General features: G+C 47.4%; 1 protein-coding gene across 1 annotated transcript in view; it reads left to right on the top strand.

Moving 5' to 3' along the window:
* Positions 1 to 1,180: 1,180 nt before the first annotated feature.
* LOC144607142 (Krueppel-like factor 9) overlaps positions 1,181 to 15,746 on the top strand; it is a 34,258-nt gene continuing 19,692 nt past the window's right edge. Inside the window, exon 1 of the mRNA XM_078423767.1 lies at positions 1,181 to 2,135. Within this exon, the coding sequence (XP_078279893.1) occupies positions 1,679 to 2,135 (457 nt within the window). The 5' untranslated portion in view covers positions 1,181 to 1,678. The remainder of the gene's footprint in view (positions 2,136 to 15,746) is intronic.

Genomic DNA, 15,746 nt, shown 5'->3' with positions numbered 1-15,746 from the left:
AAATGTGCTATACAAATAAAATTGACTTGACTTGACTTTGTGGAAAATCTCATTGAGAGATACAGTATGGGAACAGGCCCTTCAGCCTAGCCAATCAACCACTATTTCCTGGGGATGTCTTCTCCAATTCTTGAGGACCCATGCACCTAGACTGTTTAAAATGAAGAAAGAGCATTTGGAACGGTATGGAAAACCTCAAGACCTTGCAGGAGGATAATGGTAACATTGGAAACAGCGGATTGATGCAAACCTCCTACTACCCCAGCCTGCCCACCACCCCACTCTTGCCCACTTACAACCGAATCAGTGGCTCCCACCTTGGGCTCATCAGGACCCATGGCCATGTATGGGGAAGCGGGTCACCACTATTCCCCTCCTCCCAACCACCCAAGAAACTGGAGATCATTTTTCAGCCTCTCCTGCAGCCAGACCACTGCACATGGCGGGTGTATGGAACCTGCTGCCAGAGTCATAGTCCATGTATCTAAATGCTTTTTAAACATTGAGATGCGACCTTCTTCAATTACCTCCTCCACCAGCTAGTTCCAAACACCCACCACCCTTTGCGTGAAAAAGTTACCCCTTAGGTTCCTATTCGGAGGCAGTTGAGGCAGGGACCATAAAAGCATTTAAAATAAAACTGGACAGGGAAGGTTTGGAGGGATAAGGGTAAATGGGACACGGCCCGTCCGGGCCTGTTTGTGCGCTGTGGGTCTCTGAGACAGGGGGGAGGGGGCTTCTTCTCACGTGTCTGGGATACTCTGGGTGGGTTAAAGGATCTATTTCCGCATTGTGGACCTTGCACGTTTCTCTCCCGCCCGCCTGTTCTCTGCGGGAACATGGCATGGCCCGTCATACCCGCCCACCGGGCACATGGAGAACAGTTCTCGCTGAAGTTAACGCCTGGGCTGGGCTGCTGGAGCCTCGCCTCCCCTCCCCCTCTACAGCATCATCCACCAGTTTCACCAAACGCCCTCGCACACTAGCCGGCGAGAGGAACTTGCAGGCTCTATCTTCACTGCGCACTCGCCTTTTGAGGCTCTGAAATCTTGGAAAACTCGTCCCTGCCCCTGGGTGGTGGTGCTCTGTCTGTGTGTGTGCGTCTCTGTGTCTCTGCCTCTCTCTCTCTCTCTGCCTCCCTCTCTCCTCGACTCTCTCTCTGCCTCCCTCTCTCCTCGACTCTCTCTCTCTGCCTCCCTCTCTCTCTCTGCCTCCCTCTCTCTCTCTGCCTCCCTCTCTCTCTCTGCCTCCCTCTCTCTCTCTGCCTCCCTCTCTCTCTCTGCCTCCCTCTCTCTCTCTGCCTCCCTCTCTCTCTCTGCCTCCCTCTCTCTCTCTGCCTCCCTCTCTCTCTCCTCGCCTCTCTCTCTGCCTCCCTCTCTCCTCTCTCTCTCTCTGTGCCCGGGGACAGGGGTTTCCAGCGTCACCGAGCGGTTTGCAGCCTGGGATCCGCCCGACCCGCGCGTCACCGCCCGACCCGAGGAGGCGGTCCGGGCCGCAGACAAAGCATCGGGGCCGGGGAGAAGCGGCCTCATTCCGCCCGCTCCCCACCAGCCGCTCTTGACTTACCCCAACCCCGGCCCGGGCTGCCCGAGGAGGGAGGGGGGAGATCAAGGTCCCACCACCCTCACACACACCCCTACACCCCCACCCACACAGGGGCCTCCTTCCATTCCCGGCCATGTCTGCGTTCGCCTGCCGCGATTACTTCGCCGCCGAGTGCCTGATGTCCATTTCCAGCGGCGCGGTGGTGCACCGCTCCCCGCTCAAAGGGGAAACTTGCGAGCTAACTTCAAAGGAGGACAAGGAGGTGAGCGACACGCTGAAGGAGGGCGGCAACCTGCTGATGGTCGCCAGCATTTTGACCGGCTTGCAGAAATCCAGGCCGATGTCTTCCAACTCGGAGAGCAGCAACTCATCCTCCGGCGAGAGTCTGGAGAGCGGCTACACGACGCTGTCTGAAGGACCCTACACGTCGGTCACCCCCCCGACCCTGGTCGCCGCTAACTGCACGCTGGAAAAGCGGAAAATCAAGCGGTCGGACAAGTCGGCGAAAAAGCACCAGTGTTACTTTGTGGGGTGCGATAAAGTGTACGGGAAATCATCTCATCTGAAAGCACACATGAGGACTCACACAGGTAGGAGCGTAGGTTTCATTCACTTGACCCATGATACAAAGTTGCCACCACGTTTCATTTTGTGCTCGATTACGCGAGCTGTTTCTTTGTTCTGTGTAATTCACGGGCATTCATCTTGGTCTTTTGTAACGCCACGCATTTTGTAGTGTAAACCAGAACATAATTAATGGCCATTAACAGTTCTCGATGTTGTGAGTTTTATTCCTGGGGCTTTGTTTTAGTTCAACGATAGTAGGTAGCCATCGTTCCAACTGAATAAAAGTTGCCGATGGTGTATTTTGAAGAAATATATTGTTGATTGGCATGAAACAAAGAAGTTTCCTTGGACCATACTCCCCCCCCGTCTCTCCCTCGGACGGTAACATCCCCATTTGCAGACGTACCAGTTCTGAGAAGGGGAGGGTCACTAATGGAGCCAGACAATGAGAGGTCTCGTTAGCTGGCCCATAAATATTGTATCATTTGGCGGATTCAGTTTGACGCTGGACAAAAGGCGCTTGATATTTAAAGTGCCTTTGTTGGTGCGGGGTTAAGTTTCATGGGTTGAGTTTATTTTGGAATCCGCAGGTTTGCAACTGGTGTGGGGGATGTGAGACGGTCGGTGTGTGTGTGGGGCAAGCCGAGGGGTCCGAGGAGGAGAGTTTGTATCCTTATGTGGCTGGGGTTGGCTGCTGTTGGGATTCTGTCCCTTTTTTAAAATTAAATGCCAGCTGGTTCCTTGCGGCCGGTGTGGATAATCTGGAGAGGGGGCGGGGTGGGTCACGCCACCTGTTACTGAGTCGGTTAATTCACAGCGGCCTCCTTCTAACGCGGGGAAAGGGGCGGGTGTGTGTGTGCGGTCCCCCCGTGTGGCACGGTGGGGTTGAGGCCACATGGCACTCGGTGGGCGATGGTGCTGCGCCCCGGGGAGGCTGCCTGGGCGTTTCTCCGTCCTAATGCAACCCCCTCCAACCCCACCCACTCCAGTAAAATGTCTGCGGCCCGCGTCATTCCCACCGTGTGCCCTTGGTTGCGGGCTTCATCCCTCTGGGGGAGGGAGGGGAGGGGATGTGGCGGGGGGGGAGAGAGAGAGCTAGAGGTGGCAGCGCGGAGACACCAGGCTGGCTGGCGGGCAGCCAATGTGTAGATCTCCTCCTCCTCCCACTCGCGTCGTAATGGCCAAGGGTGGAGAACTAGCGCCTTTCTGCTTCCTAAAAGGAGGAGAAAAAGCCCATAATTGGGATACGCCGGAACTGGTCGTCAGGTGACGGCGGTGGGCTGATTTGCTGGGAGTTTGGATTGCAGGAGACCGATTGCAGTAATATTGATCCAAGAAGGGCGGGGCGCGGCTTGTACATCGGAATAGAGCTTTTTGAGACCCCCCCCCCCCTGACCGCGTAGCGTGACTGAGAAGGGTCAGTGGACCGAGATGGGAGGGGCCCGATTATTTTTCAAAGAGGCACGTGTGCTTGAGGCAAGCGTGAGTATCAGCAGCTTTTAACTGAAGATAGACACAAAATGCTGGATAAACTCAACGGGACAGGCAACATCAATAGGGACAAGGAGTCCTTTTACTCACCCCCTTCAGACACTGGTTTAACGCACAGTTGTGAAGACATTTATCTCTTTCCTCCAAGAAAAATCAGGATTTCTGTAGATAGGTCGTCTTCCAAGTTCTGATTCTTTACTTTGCTAAGAGACCAAGCGGGCGACGTTACTTTTCTTTCCAAAAATACACTTTATTCGGAATAAAATATACAAAACAAAATATATAGTTCATAAGTTCTAGGAGCAGAGTTTGGCCGTTCGGCCCATCAAGTCTACTCTGCAATTCAATCATGGCTGATCTATCCCTCTCAACCCAATTCTCCTGCCTTCCCACCATAATATGTGTAGTAAGGAACTGCATATGCTGGTTTACACCCAAGATAGACACAGAATGCTGGAGTAACTCAGCGGGGCAGGCAGCATCTCTGGAGAAAATGGGTGATATATCGGGTCAGACAGACCCGCTGAGGTACTCGAGCTTTCAGTGTCTATCTTCTGTTTAAAGCAGCATCTGTGGTTCCGTCCTACACATTACCCATCCATGTTCTGCTGAGTTGCTCCAGCACTTTGTGTCTGAAGAAGGGTTTTGACCTGAAAAGTCACCTATTCCTTTTCTCCAGAGATGCTGCCTGACCCGTTGTTACTCCAGCATTTTGTGTCTTTCTTCAGTTTAAAGCAGCATTTGCAGTTCCTTCTTACACTTTATCTGCTCTGATTTTTGTTTCCTCTACCAAGGGCAAAGGTTTCTATGCATATACCCAATCTATACCACTCATGATCTAGTACACAGATTTAACCATTTTTCGTACATGAATTAGAGGAGAGGTGAGGAAGGAATGTTTATCCAAAGGATGTGTAAGAAAATAACTGCTGGTACAAATCGAATGTATTTATTCACAAAATGCTGGAGTAATTCAGCAGGACAGGCAACATCTCCGGAGAGAAGGAATGGGTGAACCCAAAACGTCACCTATTCCTTCTCTCCTGAGATGCTGCCTGACCTGCTGAGTTACTCCAGCATTTTGTGAATAAATACCTTCGATTTATCCAAAGGATGGTGGTCTGAAAAACAAACCCAACAGAAATAGTGGAAGTAGAATCCTCCAAAATGTTTAACTGTTAGGGCATACTTTTGAAGAGCTGCACCCTTTATTGGGGGGGGGGGGAGTGTGTTTTCATGTAAATGGTCACCTCCATCTGCCATGTTTCGCATTTTCCACCCATCACTCAGGGCAGCACGGTGGCGCAGTGGTAGAGTTACTGCCGCACAACGCTTGCATCCACGTTGCCCATCCATGAACCAGGGGACACAGTCTAAGAATAAAGGGGAGGTCATTTAAAACTGTGAGAAGAAACTTCACCCAGAAAGTTGTGAATTTTTGTAGAATTCTCTGCCACAGAAGGCAGTGGAAGCCAATACACTGGATGAATTTAAAAGAGAGTTCGAGCTCTTGGGGCTAGTCGAATCAAAGGATATGGGGAGAAGGCAGGCACGGGTTACTGATGGTAGATGATCACAATGAATGGCGGTGCTGGCTCGAAGGGCCAAAAGACCTCCTGCTGCACCTATATTCCATGTTCTGCTGAATTACTCCAGCACGTTGTATCATTCAATTTGACTACATTTCCCACAATGCGAAGCGGGGGTGGGGCCTCGTGGTGCGGTAAGCCAATCGGGAGTGATGGAGGGCGTGGTTATCCTGGCATGCGCCAATAGGCGGAAAGGGGCGGGGCCAGCCGTGGGCCACGTGCGCCGCTGCCTGCGAGCACCCACCCGCTTCCTGGTCCTGGTGACTCAGTCTGCAGCCCTCTGCTGCCTGCCTCGCCTCGCACGCCACCACGCTTGTTTTGCAGCATGTGGGCTGTGCACAGGCACGGTTCTCTGGGAATGTGATGCAACCGGCTGGGAGTTTCTGAGAACTGCCTGGATTTAGAAGGCATCCTGTTTCCCCGTTGCCAAGCATACATTCAGATTAGTGGAATTCCGCCCCTGTTATTTCCCAGAACTTGGTTTGGCTCAGAGGACAGTAGCGATTACAAATGGTGAAATCCAAAATATAAAATATCACTCCATTTTCCAAAATAAACAACGTTGAAGCAAACAAAATCTGGAACAAAGGAGATGCGGGTGCTGGTTTACAAAAAAAGGTCAGGCGCTGAATTACTCTGGAACAAATACTGGGAATGAAGAATAGTTTACCAAAAAAGGTTTGTATGGAATAATGGGCTACATGTTGAATGATTTAATTTTGAATTGGAGAGTTTTGAGATGCAGCATGGGAACAGGCCCATCGAGTCTGTGCGGACCAGCAATCACCTGTACACTGGTTCTATCCTACACACTAGGGACAATTTACAGAAGTCAACTAACATACAAACCTGCATGTTTTTGGAATATGGGAGGAAGCCGCAGCATCTGCTGGAAACTCAAGTGGTCACCGCAAGAATGTGCAAACTCTACACAGACAGGATCAAACCTGGGTTTCTGGCACTGTATGACAGCAACTAAATAGCTGCAGCAATGAACAATATGAATATGCCCCTTAGCCCAGTTAGTCTGCCTATCAATATGACTTTCTGAGTTAATCCATTTTGCCTGTGTTTGCCCTTACAAACTGTACTTATCATAAGTTCATAAATGATAGGAACAGAATTAGGCTATTTGGCCCATCAAGTCCACTCTGCCAATCAATCCTGGCTGATTTATCTCACCTTTCTAACCCATTTCTCCTGCCCGCTCCGTAACCCCTGACTACCGTACTAATCAAGAAACTATCTATACCTACCTTATAAATATCAATTGACTTGGCCTCCACAGCCTTCTGTGGCTAGAATTCCCCAGATTCACAATAGACAATAGGTGCAGGAGGAGGCCATTCGGCCCTTCGAGCCAGCAATGTGATCATGGCTGATCATTCTCAATCAGTACCCCGTTCCTGCCTTCTCCCCATACCCCCTGACTCCGCTATCCTTAAGAGCTCTATCCAGCTCTCTCTTGAATGCATTCAGAGAATTGGCCTCCACTGCCTTCTGAGGCAGAGAATTCCACAGATTCACAACTCTCTGACTGAAAAAGTTTTTCCTCATCTCAGTTCTAAATGGCCTACCCCTTATTCTTAACCTGTGGCCCCTTGTTCTGGACTCCCCCAACATTGGGAACATGTTTCCTGCCTCTAACGTGTCCAACCCCTTAATAATCTTATACGTTTCGATAAGATCTCCTCTCATCCGTCTAAATTCCTGTGTATACAAGCGTAGTCGCTCCAGTCTTTCAACGTATGATAGTCCTGCCATTCCGGGAATTAACCTAGTAAACCTACGCTGCACGCCCTCAATAGCAAGAATATCCTTCCTCAAATTTGGAGACCAAAACTGCACAAAGTACTCCAGGTGCGGTCTCACTAGGGCCCTGTACAACTGCAGAAGGACCTCTTTGCTCCTATACTCAACTCCTCTTGTTATGAAGGCCAACATTCCATTGGCTTTCTTCACTGCCTGCTGTACCTGCATGCTTCCTTTCAGTGACTGATGCACTAAGGCACCCAGATCTCGTTGTACATCCCCTGTTCCTAACTTGACACCATTCAGATAATAGTCTGCCTTCCTATTCTTACCACCAAAGTGGATAACCTCACACTTATCCACATTAAATTGCATCTGCCATGCATCCGCCCACTCACACAACCTGTCCAAGTCACCCTGCAAACTCATAGCATCTTCCTCACAGTTCACACTACCACCCAACTTTGTATCATCTGCAAATTTGCTAATGGTACTTTTAATCCCTTCATCCAAGTCATTAATGTATATTGTAAATAGCTGCGGTCCCAGCACCGAGCCTTGCCGTACCCCACTAGTTACTGCCTGCCATTCTGAAAGGGACCCATTTATCCCCACTCTTTGCTTTCTGTCTGTCAACCAATTTTCTATCCTTGTCAGTACCCTACCTCCAATACCATGTGCTCTAATTTTGCCCACTAATCTCCTATGTGGAACCTTTGACAAGGTTTTCTGAAAGTCAAGGTACACCACATCCACCGGCTCTCCCCTGTCAATTTTCCTGGTTACATCCTCAAAGAATTCCAGAAGATTTGTCAAGCATGATTTCACCTTCGTAAATCCATGCTGACTCGGAACAATCCTGTTACTACTATGCAAATGCTCCGCAATATCGTCTTTTATAATTGACTCCAGCATCTTCCACACCACTGATGTCAGACTAACTGGTCTATAATTTCCCGTTTTCTCTCTCCCTCCTTTCTTAAAAAGTGGGACAACATTAGCTACCCTCCAATCCACAGGAACTGATCCTGAATCTATAGAACATTGGAAAATGATCACCAATGCGTCCACAATTTCTAGCGCCACCTCCTTAAGTACTCTGGATTTATCAGCCTTCAGTCCCATCAGTCTACCCAACACCATTTCCTGCCTAATGTGGATTTCCTTCAGTTCCTCCGTCACCCTAGGATCTCTGGCCACTAGAACATCTGGCCACTAGAACATTCACCATCCTCTGACTAAAGCAATTCCTCCTCGTCTCCTTCCTAAAAGAACGTCCTTTATTCTGAGGCCATGTCTGGTCCTAGACTCTTCCACTTGTGGAAACATCATCTCCACATCCACTCTCTCCAGGCCAATTCTCTGAATGCATTCAAGAGAGAGCTAGGTAGAGCTCTTAAGGATAGCAGAGTCAGGGGGTATGGGGAGAAGGCAGGAACAGGGTACTGATTGAGATTGATTAGCCATGATCACATTGAATGGTGGTGCTGGCTCGTAGGGCCGAATGGCCTACTCCTGCACCTATTGTCTATTACCATGCACTATCCATGTTTCTGACTAATTAGCTTTTAACTTTTACAATTGTATCTGTCTCTATCGCTTCCTCTGACAAATTGTTCCATATAGCCTCTATCGTTTGTGAAAATGGTTGCCTCTCGGCACCATAGAACAGTACAGCCCTGGAACAGGCCCTTCAGCCCACAGTTTGTGCCGAACATGGTGCCAGGTTAAACAGATCTCATCTACCTGTACATGATCCGTAATCCTCTATTCCTTGCACCTCCATGTGCCTGTCTAAAAGCCTCTTAAACACCACCATCGTATCTGCCTCCACAACCAACCGTGGCAGTGTGTTCCAGACCCTCGCTGCACTCTGTAAAAAAATTGCCCCGTCTACTTTCATTGAACGTCTTCTCCCCCCCCCCCCATCCCCCTCATGTTGTGGCTATGCTCTCCTCCTCCCCCCACCCCCCTCATGTTGTGGCTATGCTCTCTAGTACTGAATACTCTATGCTCTCTAGTACTGAATATTTTCACCCTGGGGGAAAAAAGTTCTCACTGTCAAAGCCTCTCATAAATTTATATACTTCTATGAAGCCTCCCATCAAACTCTGGCGCTACAGAGAAACCAGTTCAGGTCTATCCAACCTCTCCCTCTAACTGAAACCCTCTAATCCAGGCAGCATCCTGGTAAACCTCCTCTACCCCCCTCTAAAGCCATCCTGTCTTTTCTGTAATGGGAATAGACTCTATGACCCTATAATGGGGCAAGCAGAACTGCATGCAATACTCCAAATGCGGCCTGTCCAAAATCTTTATAGAGTTCCTTTGAAATCTTTCTCCTTGCCCCTTAAATCTGCCCTCTAATTTTAGATTCCTATATCAGGGAGCGAATTAAGACAGTGATCATCTATATTTATTTTATTTTGCAACCATGATTTTATATCCCTCTTTGAGTCATCTCTTAGGCATCTTTGCTCCAGGGGAAAAGGTCAACCTATCCAGCCTCATAGAGTTCAAATCCGGGCAGCACGGTGACGCAAGGGTAGAGTTACTGCCTTATAGCGCCATGGCCCCGTGCTCGATCCTGACTACGGGCGCTGTCTGTACGGAGTTTGTAAGTTCTCCCCGTGACCTGCGTGGGTTTTCTCCGCGATCTCCGGATTCCTCCCACGCTCCAAAGACGTACAGATTTCTAGGTTCATTGGCTTGGTATAATGTGTGTAAGATAGTGTTAGTGTGCAGGGATCGCTGGTCGGCGCGGACTCGGTGAGTCGAAGGGCCTGTTTCGCCGCTGTATCTCGAAACTAAATATCCAAATGAATCTTCTCCATCTTTTAAAATTTCCAATTACTGGGATCAAGGATGGGGTAATTTTAGAATGAGTCAGGAACACACAATGATCAAAATAAAATAGTGTGTCTTGGGGGGCAAATAAATATGTATGGCCAAGATTTGCCTTGAATAACTTAAGCAAAATCCTGTTGAGGAAATTTGCAGCTAAAGTAAACAATGTGCTTCACACATCCTGTGCCATGGGTTTCCCAATTGTAATAAACAATTCTGCATTATTTGGACAATGAGCATGTTTGTCAATGAAACTGTGCTGCTAGGTAATTCTTCATCGGTAGGAGATGGATGCTTGGTGTAGCACCATATTTAGCAGCCATCTCACCCCCTCCCCCACCGATCACAAGTTGTGCTGGGGGTGGAAGATAGGACGAGTCTATCTGGGAAAATTGTTGTTCTCTTTGGGGCTATTTACATAAGTGTGTCTAAAATGTAGCTCTGGCTTTGTGGTTTACAAAACTAAAATACTCCCTTTTTTTTTCTTCTTCCTGTTGCGCAACAGCAAAATCTCACTGCTGCTATTTCCAAATGCTAAATGAAGACGAATGCATTGTCAGTACAGATTTAGTTGTGGAGAGGAGGTACGATTTCCAAATAGAAAATAGAAGCAAATAGAAGCAAATAGAAGCTCAAAAGCATTGGTTGCTGATCTTTTACCAAGCATTCAGAATGCAGAGTTTCAATTTAGTTTTGCCAGTATTTTTTATAATTTAACATTTGAAAAATACTCTTTGTTATTGCAGTTGATAAAAAAGTCATAATTTGAAGTTCACAGATCTGACAATAGAATAGTTGGAAAATCATATAGTTTGGTGTGGGGTTGTGTGCTCGCATCGCATGCCTGACTGAGAAGGTGGAATGATTTGCATTCTTGATCGTCAATGTGAAGGTTATGTGACCAAGTCCTTTTCTTTAATGCAATTTTTTAAAAAAAGCTGATTTCAACAGTGATGGATCTTTTTCGAAAACAGATCGTTAAAAGTCGGGACTTTCGAGATACAGGCGCTTTGGTCCACCGACACCATGCCGACCAGCGATCACCCTGTACACTAGCACTATCCTATACAATAGGGACATTTTTCAGAAGCAAATTGCCCTACAATACTGTATGTCTGGAGTGTGGGAGGAAACTGGAGCACTGTAACGTCACCTATCCATCTATCTATATACTAAAACTATTGTTTGTTTGTTTGTTCCCGAACTACAGCCAAAACGGTGCACGATAGCGCGACAATTTTAGGCCCACCTTACTCACCATCGTCACTTTGGTGGCAATGGAAGAAGTTTAATTGAAATCGGTGCTATATTTTAAAACTTATTCACATTTTAAAGTTCAAATCTATCTCCTAGGGGGGTGGAGGGGGGGAGGAGAGAGGATAAGGGGAGGGAAGGGGAGAGAGGGGAAGGGGGGAGGAGAGGGTGCTGCACCAATACAGGAGAGGTTTGGGCCCAACAGGTCCACTTGGTCTAATTCCCTCCATTATTCCCTCAAGAATTAAAAAAAAAAAGAAATGTTAAAAAAAACGGGCGGCACAGTAACGCACTAGTAGAGTTGCTGCCTTAGAGCGCCAGAGAACCGGGTTCGATCCTGACTACGGATGCTGTCTGTACAAGCTTGTTCGTTCTCCCCGTGACCTGCGTGGGTTTTCCCCAGGTGCTCCAGTTTCCTCCTGCACTCCAAAGACGTACAGGTTTGTAAGTTAATTGGCTCCGGTAAAAATGGTAAATTGTCCCTCGTGTGTGCAGGATAATGTTAGTGGGTGTGGATCGGTGGTCGGCGCAGACTCGATGTGTGGAAGGGCCTGTTTTCGTGTTGTATCTCTAAACTAAACTTAAAAACTAAACACCAGGTGAAAGCCCACAAGGTTGCAGGGAGAACATACAAACTCCGTAAAGACAGCACCTGTAGTCGGCATCATGTTCATAAGTCAAAGGAGCAGACATAGGCCATTTGGTCCATTGAGTCTACTCTGCAATTTAATCACAGCTGATTTATCTTTCCCTCTCAACCCCATCCTCCTGCCTTCTCCCCATAACCTTTGACACCCTTCCCAATCAAATATCTGTCAATCTCCACTTTAAAAATACCACTTTCACTACTTGGCAAATTTCAATGACCTGTTGCTGTGCTGCTTTTTTCTATGTTCTAAGTCTGCTATCATGATAACACTTCTTGAAAGACTTTGTCCATAGCAACCCCCACCCCTTGTAAGCTATCAACACATCTTCAAAATCCCCTTCTTCGCAAAACCTTCCAAATTGAGAACTCCTTTGAATTGCGTTTCCACCCCTGCCACAGCACTGAGAGAGAAAGTACAATGTCTGTCGGGCGTTAGGTTGGAAGATCGGGGCTCCACTCTCGTTTATGAGAGAACTGTTCACTACTCTGATAACGGTGGGGAGGAAGCTGTTCCTGAATCTGGAGGTACATGTTTTCAGGTTTTTATATTTTCTTCCTGAAGGAGGAGGGATGGCCAGGATGACAAAGGTCCTTGACTCTGTCGACTGTTTTTCTGAGGTAGCCTAAAGTGTAGATGGAGTTGATGGGATTCTGTGGAATTCATTGCCATAAAACGCTGTGGAGGCCAAGTCAATAGACATTCTTAAGGCAGAGATAGGTCGATTCTTGGTTAGTACGGGTGTCAGGGATTATGAGCAGGAGAATGGAGTTAAATGGGGAAGATACATCTGCCATGATTGAATGGCAGAGTAGATTTGATATGCTGAATGGCCTAATTCTGCTCCTATCACTTATGAAGGTGGGGAGTCTGGTCTGTGTGATGGACTGGGCTACACCCACAACTCTCTGCAATGTCTTGCAGTCTCGGGTAGACCTGTTGCCAAACCAACTTGTGATGTGTGCCCACATCCAAAATCTGTCCACCGTTTTCTAAATCCCATCTGGGCAAATTACTCCCTGTGTCTGTAATCTTTGACATCCCTGTAAAATTTCAGGATATCTCTGCACCTGTAATTTTGGCCTTCACGACATAATTACTGATCCTTGTTGTCTGGGCCATCAGCTGCCAAGGCCAACCTTTGGCCTGTCTACATGGTTTCCTCTGTGAAGCTCATTAAAATGGCCATACTTCTGAACATCTATGTTTTGTGACTCAAAATATATTTTTTAATAATAGTTCCTGCGAGCTTTTGTTCAGATTAATGTGATTTGTATAATATAAGTTGTGTAATGAAAAGAGCAAGTGAATTGGCTGTATTGGAAAGGTGTTCCACATCTTGAATGCTTGGTGGTTGCATAAATTTCAACTGCACCATTTACAAATTTCCAGTTTCAGCATTTTTGCTTTGCTTTTTTTTTGTATGCATAGATGGTTGAGAACCCACTGTGAATAAGGCAGTACAGTGATCCTCATGGACAAAAGAGCTTGTTTCTGTGCTGTGTAAATCCGTGACTATACATATAACATATATAACATATAACAACTACAGCATGGAAACAGGCCTGTCCGGCCCTACCAGTCCACGCCGACCATTCTCCCTGACCTAGTCTCATCTACCTGCACTCAGACCATAACCCTCCAATCCCCTCCTATCCATATACCTATCCAATTTACTCTTAAATAATAAAATCGAGCCAGCCTCCACCACTTCCACCGGAAGCCCATTCCATACAGCCACAACCCTCTGAGTAAAGAAGTTCCCCCTCATGTTACCCCTAAACCTTTGTCCCTCAATTCTGAAGCTATGTCCCCTTGTTGGAATCTTCCCCACTCTCAAAGGGAAAAGCCTACCCACGTCAACTCTGTCCGTCCCTCTCAAAATTTTAAAAACCTCTATCAAGTCCCCCCTCAACCTTCTACGCTCCAAAGAATAAAGACCCAACCTGTTCAACCTCTCTCTGTAGCCTAAGTGCTGAAACCCAGGCAACATTCTAGTAAATCTCCTCTGTACCCTCTCCATTTTGTCGACATCCTTCCTATAATTTGGCGACCAGAACTGCACACCATACTCCAGATTCGGCCTCACCAATGCCCTGTACAATTTCAACATTACATCCCAACTTCTAGACTCGATGCTCTGATTTATAAAGGCAAGCATACCAAACGCCTTCTTCACCACCCTATCCACATGAGATTCCACCTTCAGGGAACAATGCACAGTTATTCCCAGATCCCTCTGTTCCACTGCATTCCTCAATTCCCTACCATTTACCCTGTACGTCCTATTTTGATTTGTCCTACCAAAATGCAGCACCTCACACTTATCAGCATTAAACTCCATCTGCCATCTTTCAGCCCACCCTTCCAAAAGGCCCAAGTCTCTCTGTAGACTTTGAAAATCTACCTCACTATCAACTACTCCACCTATCTTAGTATCATCTGCATATTTACTAATCCAATTTGCCACACCATCATCCGGATCATTAATGTAAATGACAAACAACAGTGGACCCAACACAGATCCTTGGGGCACTCCACTAGACACTGGCCTCCAACCTGACATACAATTGTCAACCGTTACCCTCTGGTATCTCCCATTCAGCCATTGTTGAATCCATCTTGCAACCTCACTATTAATACCCAACGATTTAACCTTCTTAATCAACCTTCCATGTGGAACCTTGTCAAATGCCTTACTGAAGTCCATATAGACAACATCCACAGCCTTGCCCTTATCAATTTCCCTGGTAACCTCTTCAAAAAATTCAAGAAGATTAGTCAAACATGACCTTCCAGGCACAAATCCATGTTGACTGTTTCTAATCAGGCCTTGATTATCCAAATAATTATATATATTGTCCCTAAGTATCTTTTCCATTAATTTTCCCACCACAGATGTCAAACTAATAGGTCTATAATTGCATTTTGGAATGACAGTGGTACAGTGGTAGAGTTGCTGGCCTTACACTGCCAGATACCTGGTTTCGATCCTGACTATAGGTGCTGTCTAGATGGAATTTGTACACGGAGAACGTACAGACGGCACCCCATGTCACGATTGAACGCGGATATCTGTCGCTGTAAGGTGGTAACTACTGCTGCACCACCGTGCCACCCAGCTGCACCGTGAGTTGAAGAGGTATCCTTCATTGGAGGTGGTCTTGGTGATGACCCAGGTGAGTTGTCCAGTACTCACCTATTAGTTGGATACGAAACAGAGGTCTTGAACAGTAGGTGGCACGGTGGCGCAGCGTTACAGCACCAGAGACCCGGGTTTGATCCAGACTAAGGGTGCTTGTTTGTATGGAGTTTGTCCATTTTCCCCGTGATCTGCTTGGGTTTTTTCCGGGAATCTTCTGGTTCCTCCAAAGACGTACAGGTTTTATAGGCGTATTGACTTGGTATAAATATAAATTGTCCCTAGTGTGTGGTGTGTGCAGGATAGTGGTAGTGTGCGGGGAACGCTGGTCGGGTGTGCTCTATGGGCTTCCGTGCTGTATCTCTAAACTAAACTAATCTAAACATTGTTTAAGATGGGTGCCAAAGGTTAATGGAGTTTATGACAGTGGAGCAGTGTAAGCGATTGTGACAAAATAAGTGGTTTAGGCTTTCACAAATGTGTACTTGAAGGAAGTTACTGTCCATCCAGCAACCAGTTCTCCTGCTTGCAGATCATCCAGGGGTTGATGTCTGAACTTTGCCACTTTCACGTGTTGGTGGAAGCTGATGGCTTTTCCTTTAGATGATGTGGGGGAAGGGTCCACTGGCAGATTCCGGGTCGGACATGGGAAGTCTTGGTTTAGGATGGGGGGAGGGGACATCATCGTGGGCAGGTTTGGGCTTTGGCGGGATTGAGAATGGAAGTGACGGAGGAAGCAGATTTGTGGAGAAGTATTGGGGGTGGACGGAATGATTACTTGCGTCAAAGGCTACGGACAGATGACGAAGAAGTGACCTTTGCTCTGGTCAAATCACAAATACTTAGCGTTTAGTGCTTCGAGAGACTGGTCCTGCAGCACATCAAAGCCAGCCTCCCACCCACCTTCGACCC

The sequence above is a fragment of the Rhinoraja longicauda genome, chromosome 28 (genome assembly GCF_053455715.1).
Source record: "Rhinoraja longicauda isolate Sanriku21f chromosome 28, sRhiLon1.1, whole genome shotgun sequence".
Taxonomy (NCBI): domain Eukaryota; kingdom Metazoa; phylum Chordata; class Chondrichthyes; order Rajiformes; family Arhynchobatidae; genus Rhinoraja; species Rhinoraja longicauda.
This window is presented reverse-complemented; position numbering and strand designations above follow the sequence as displayed.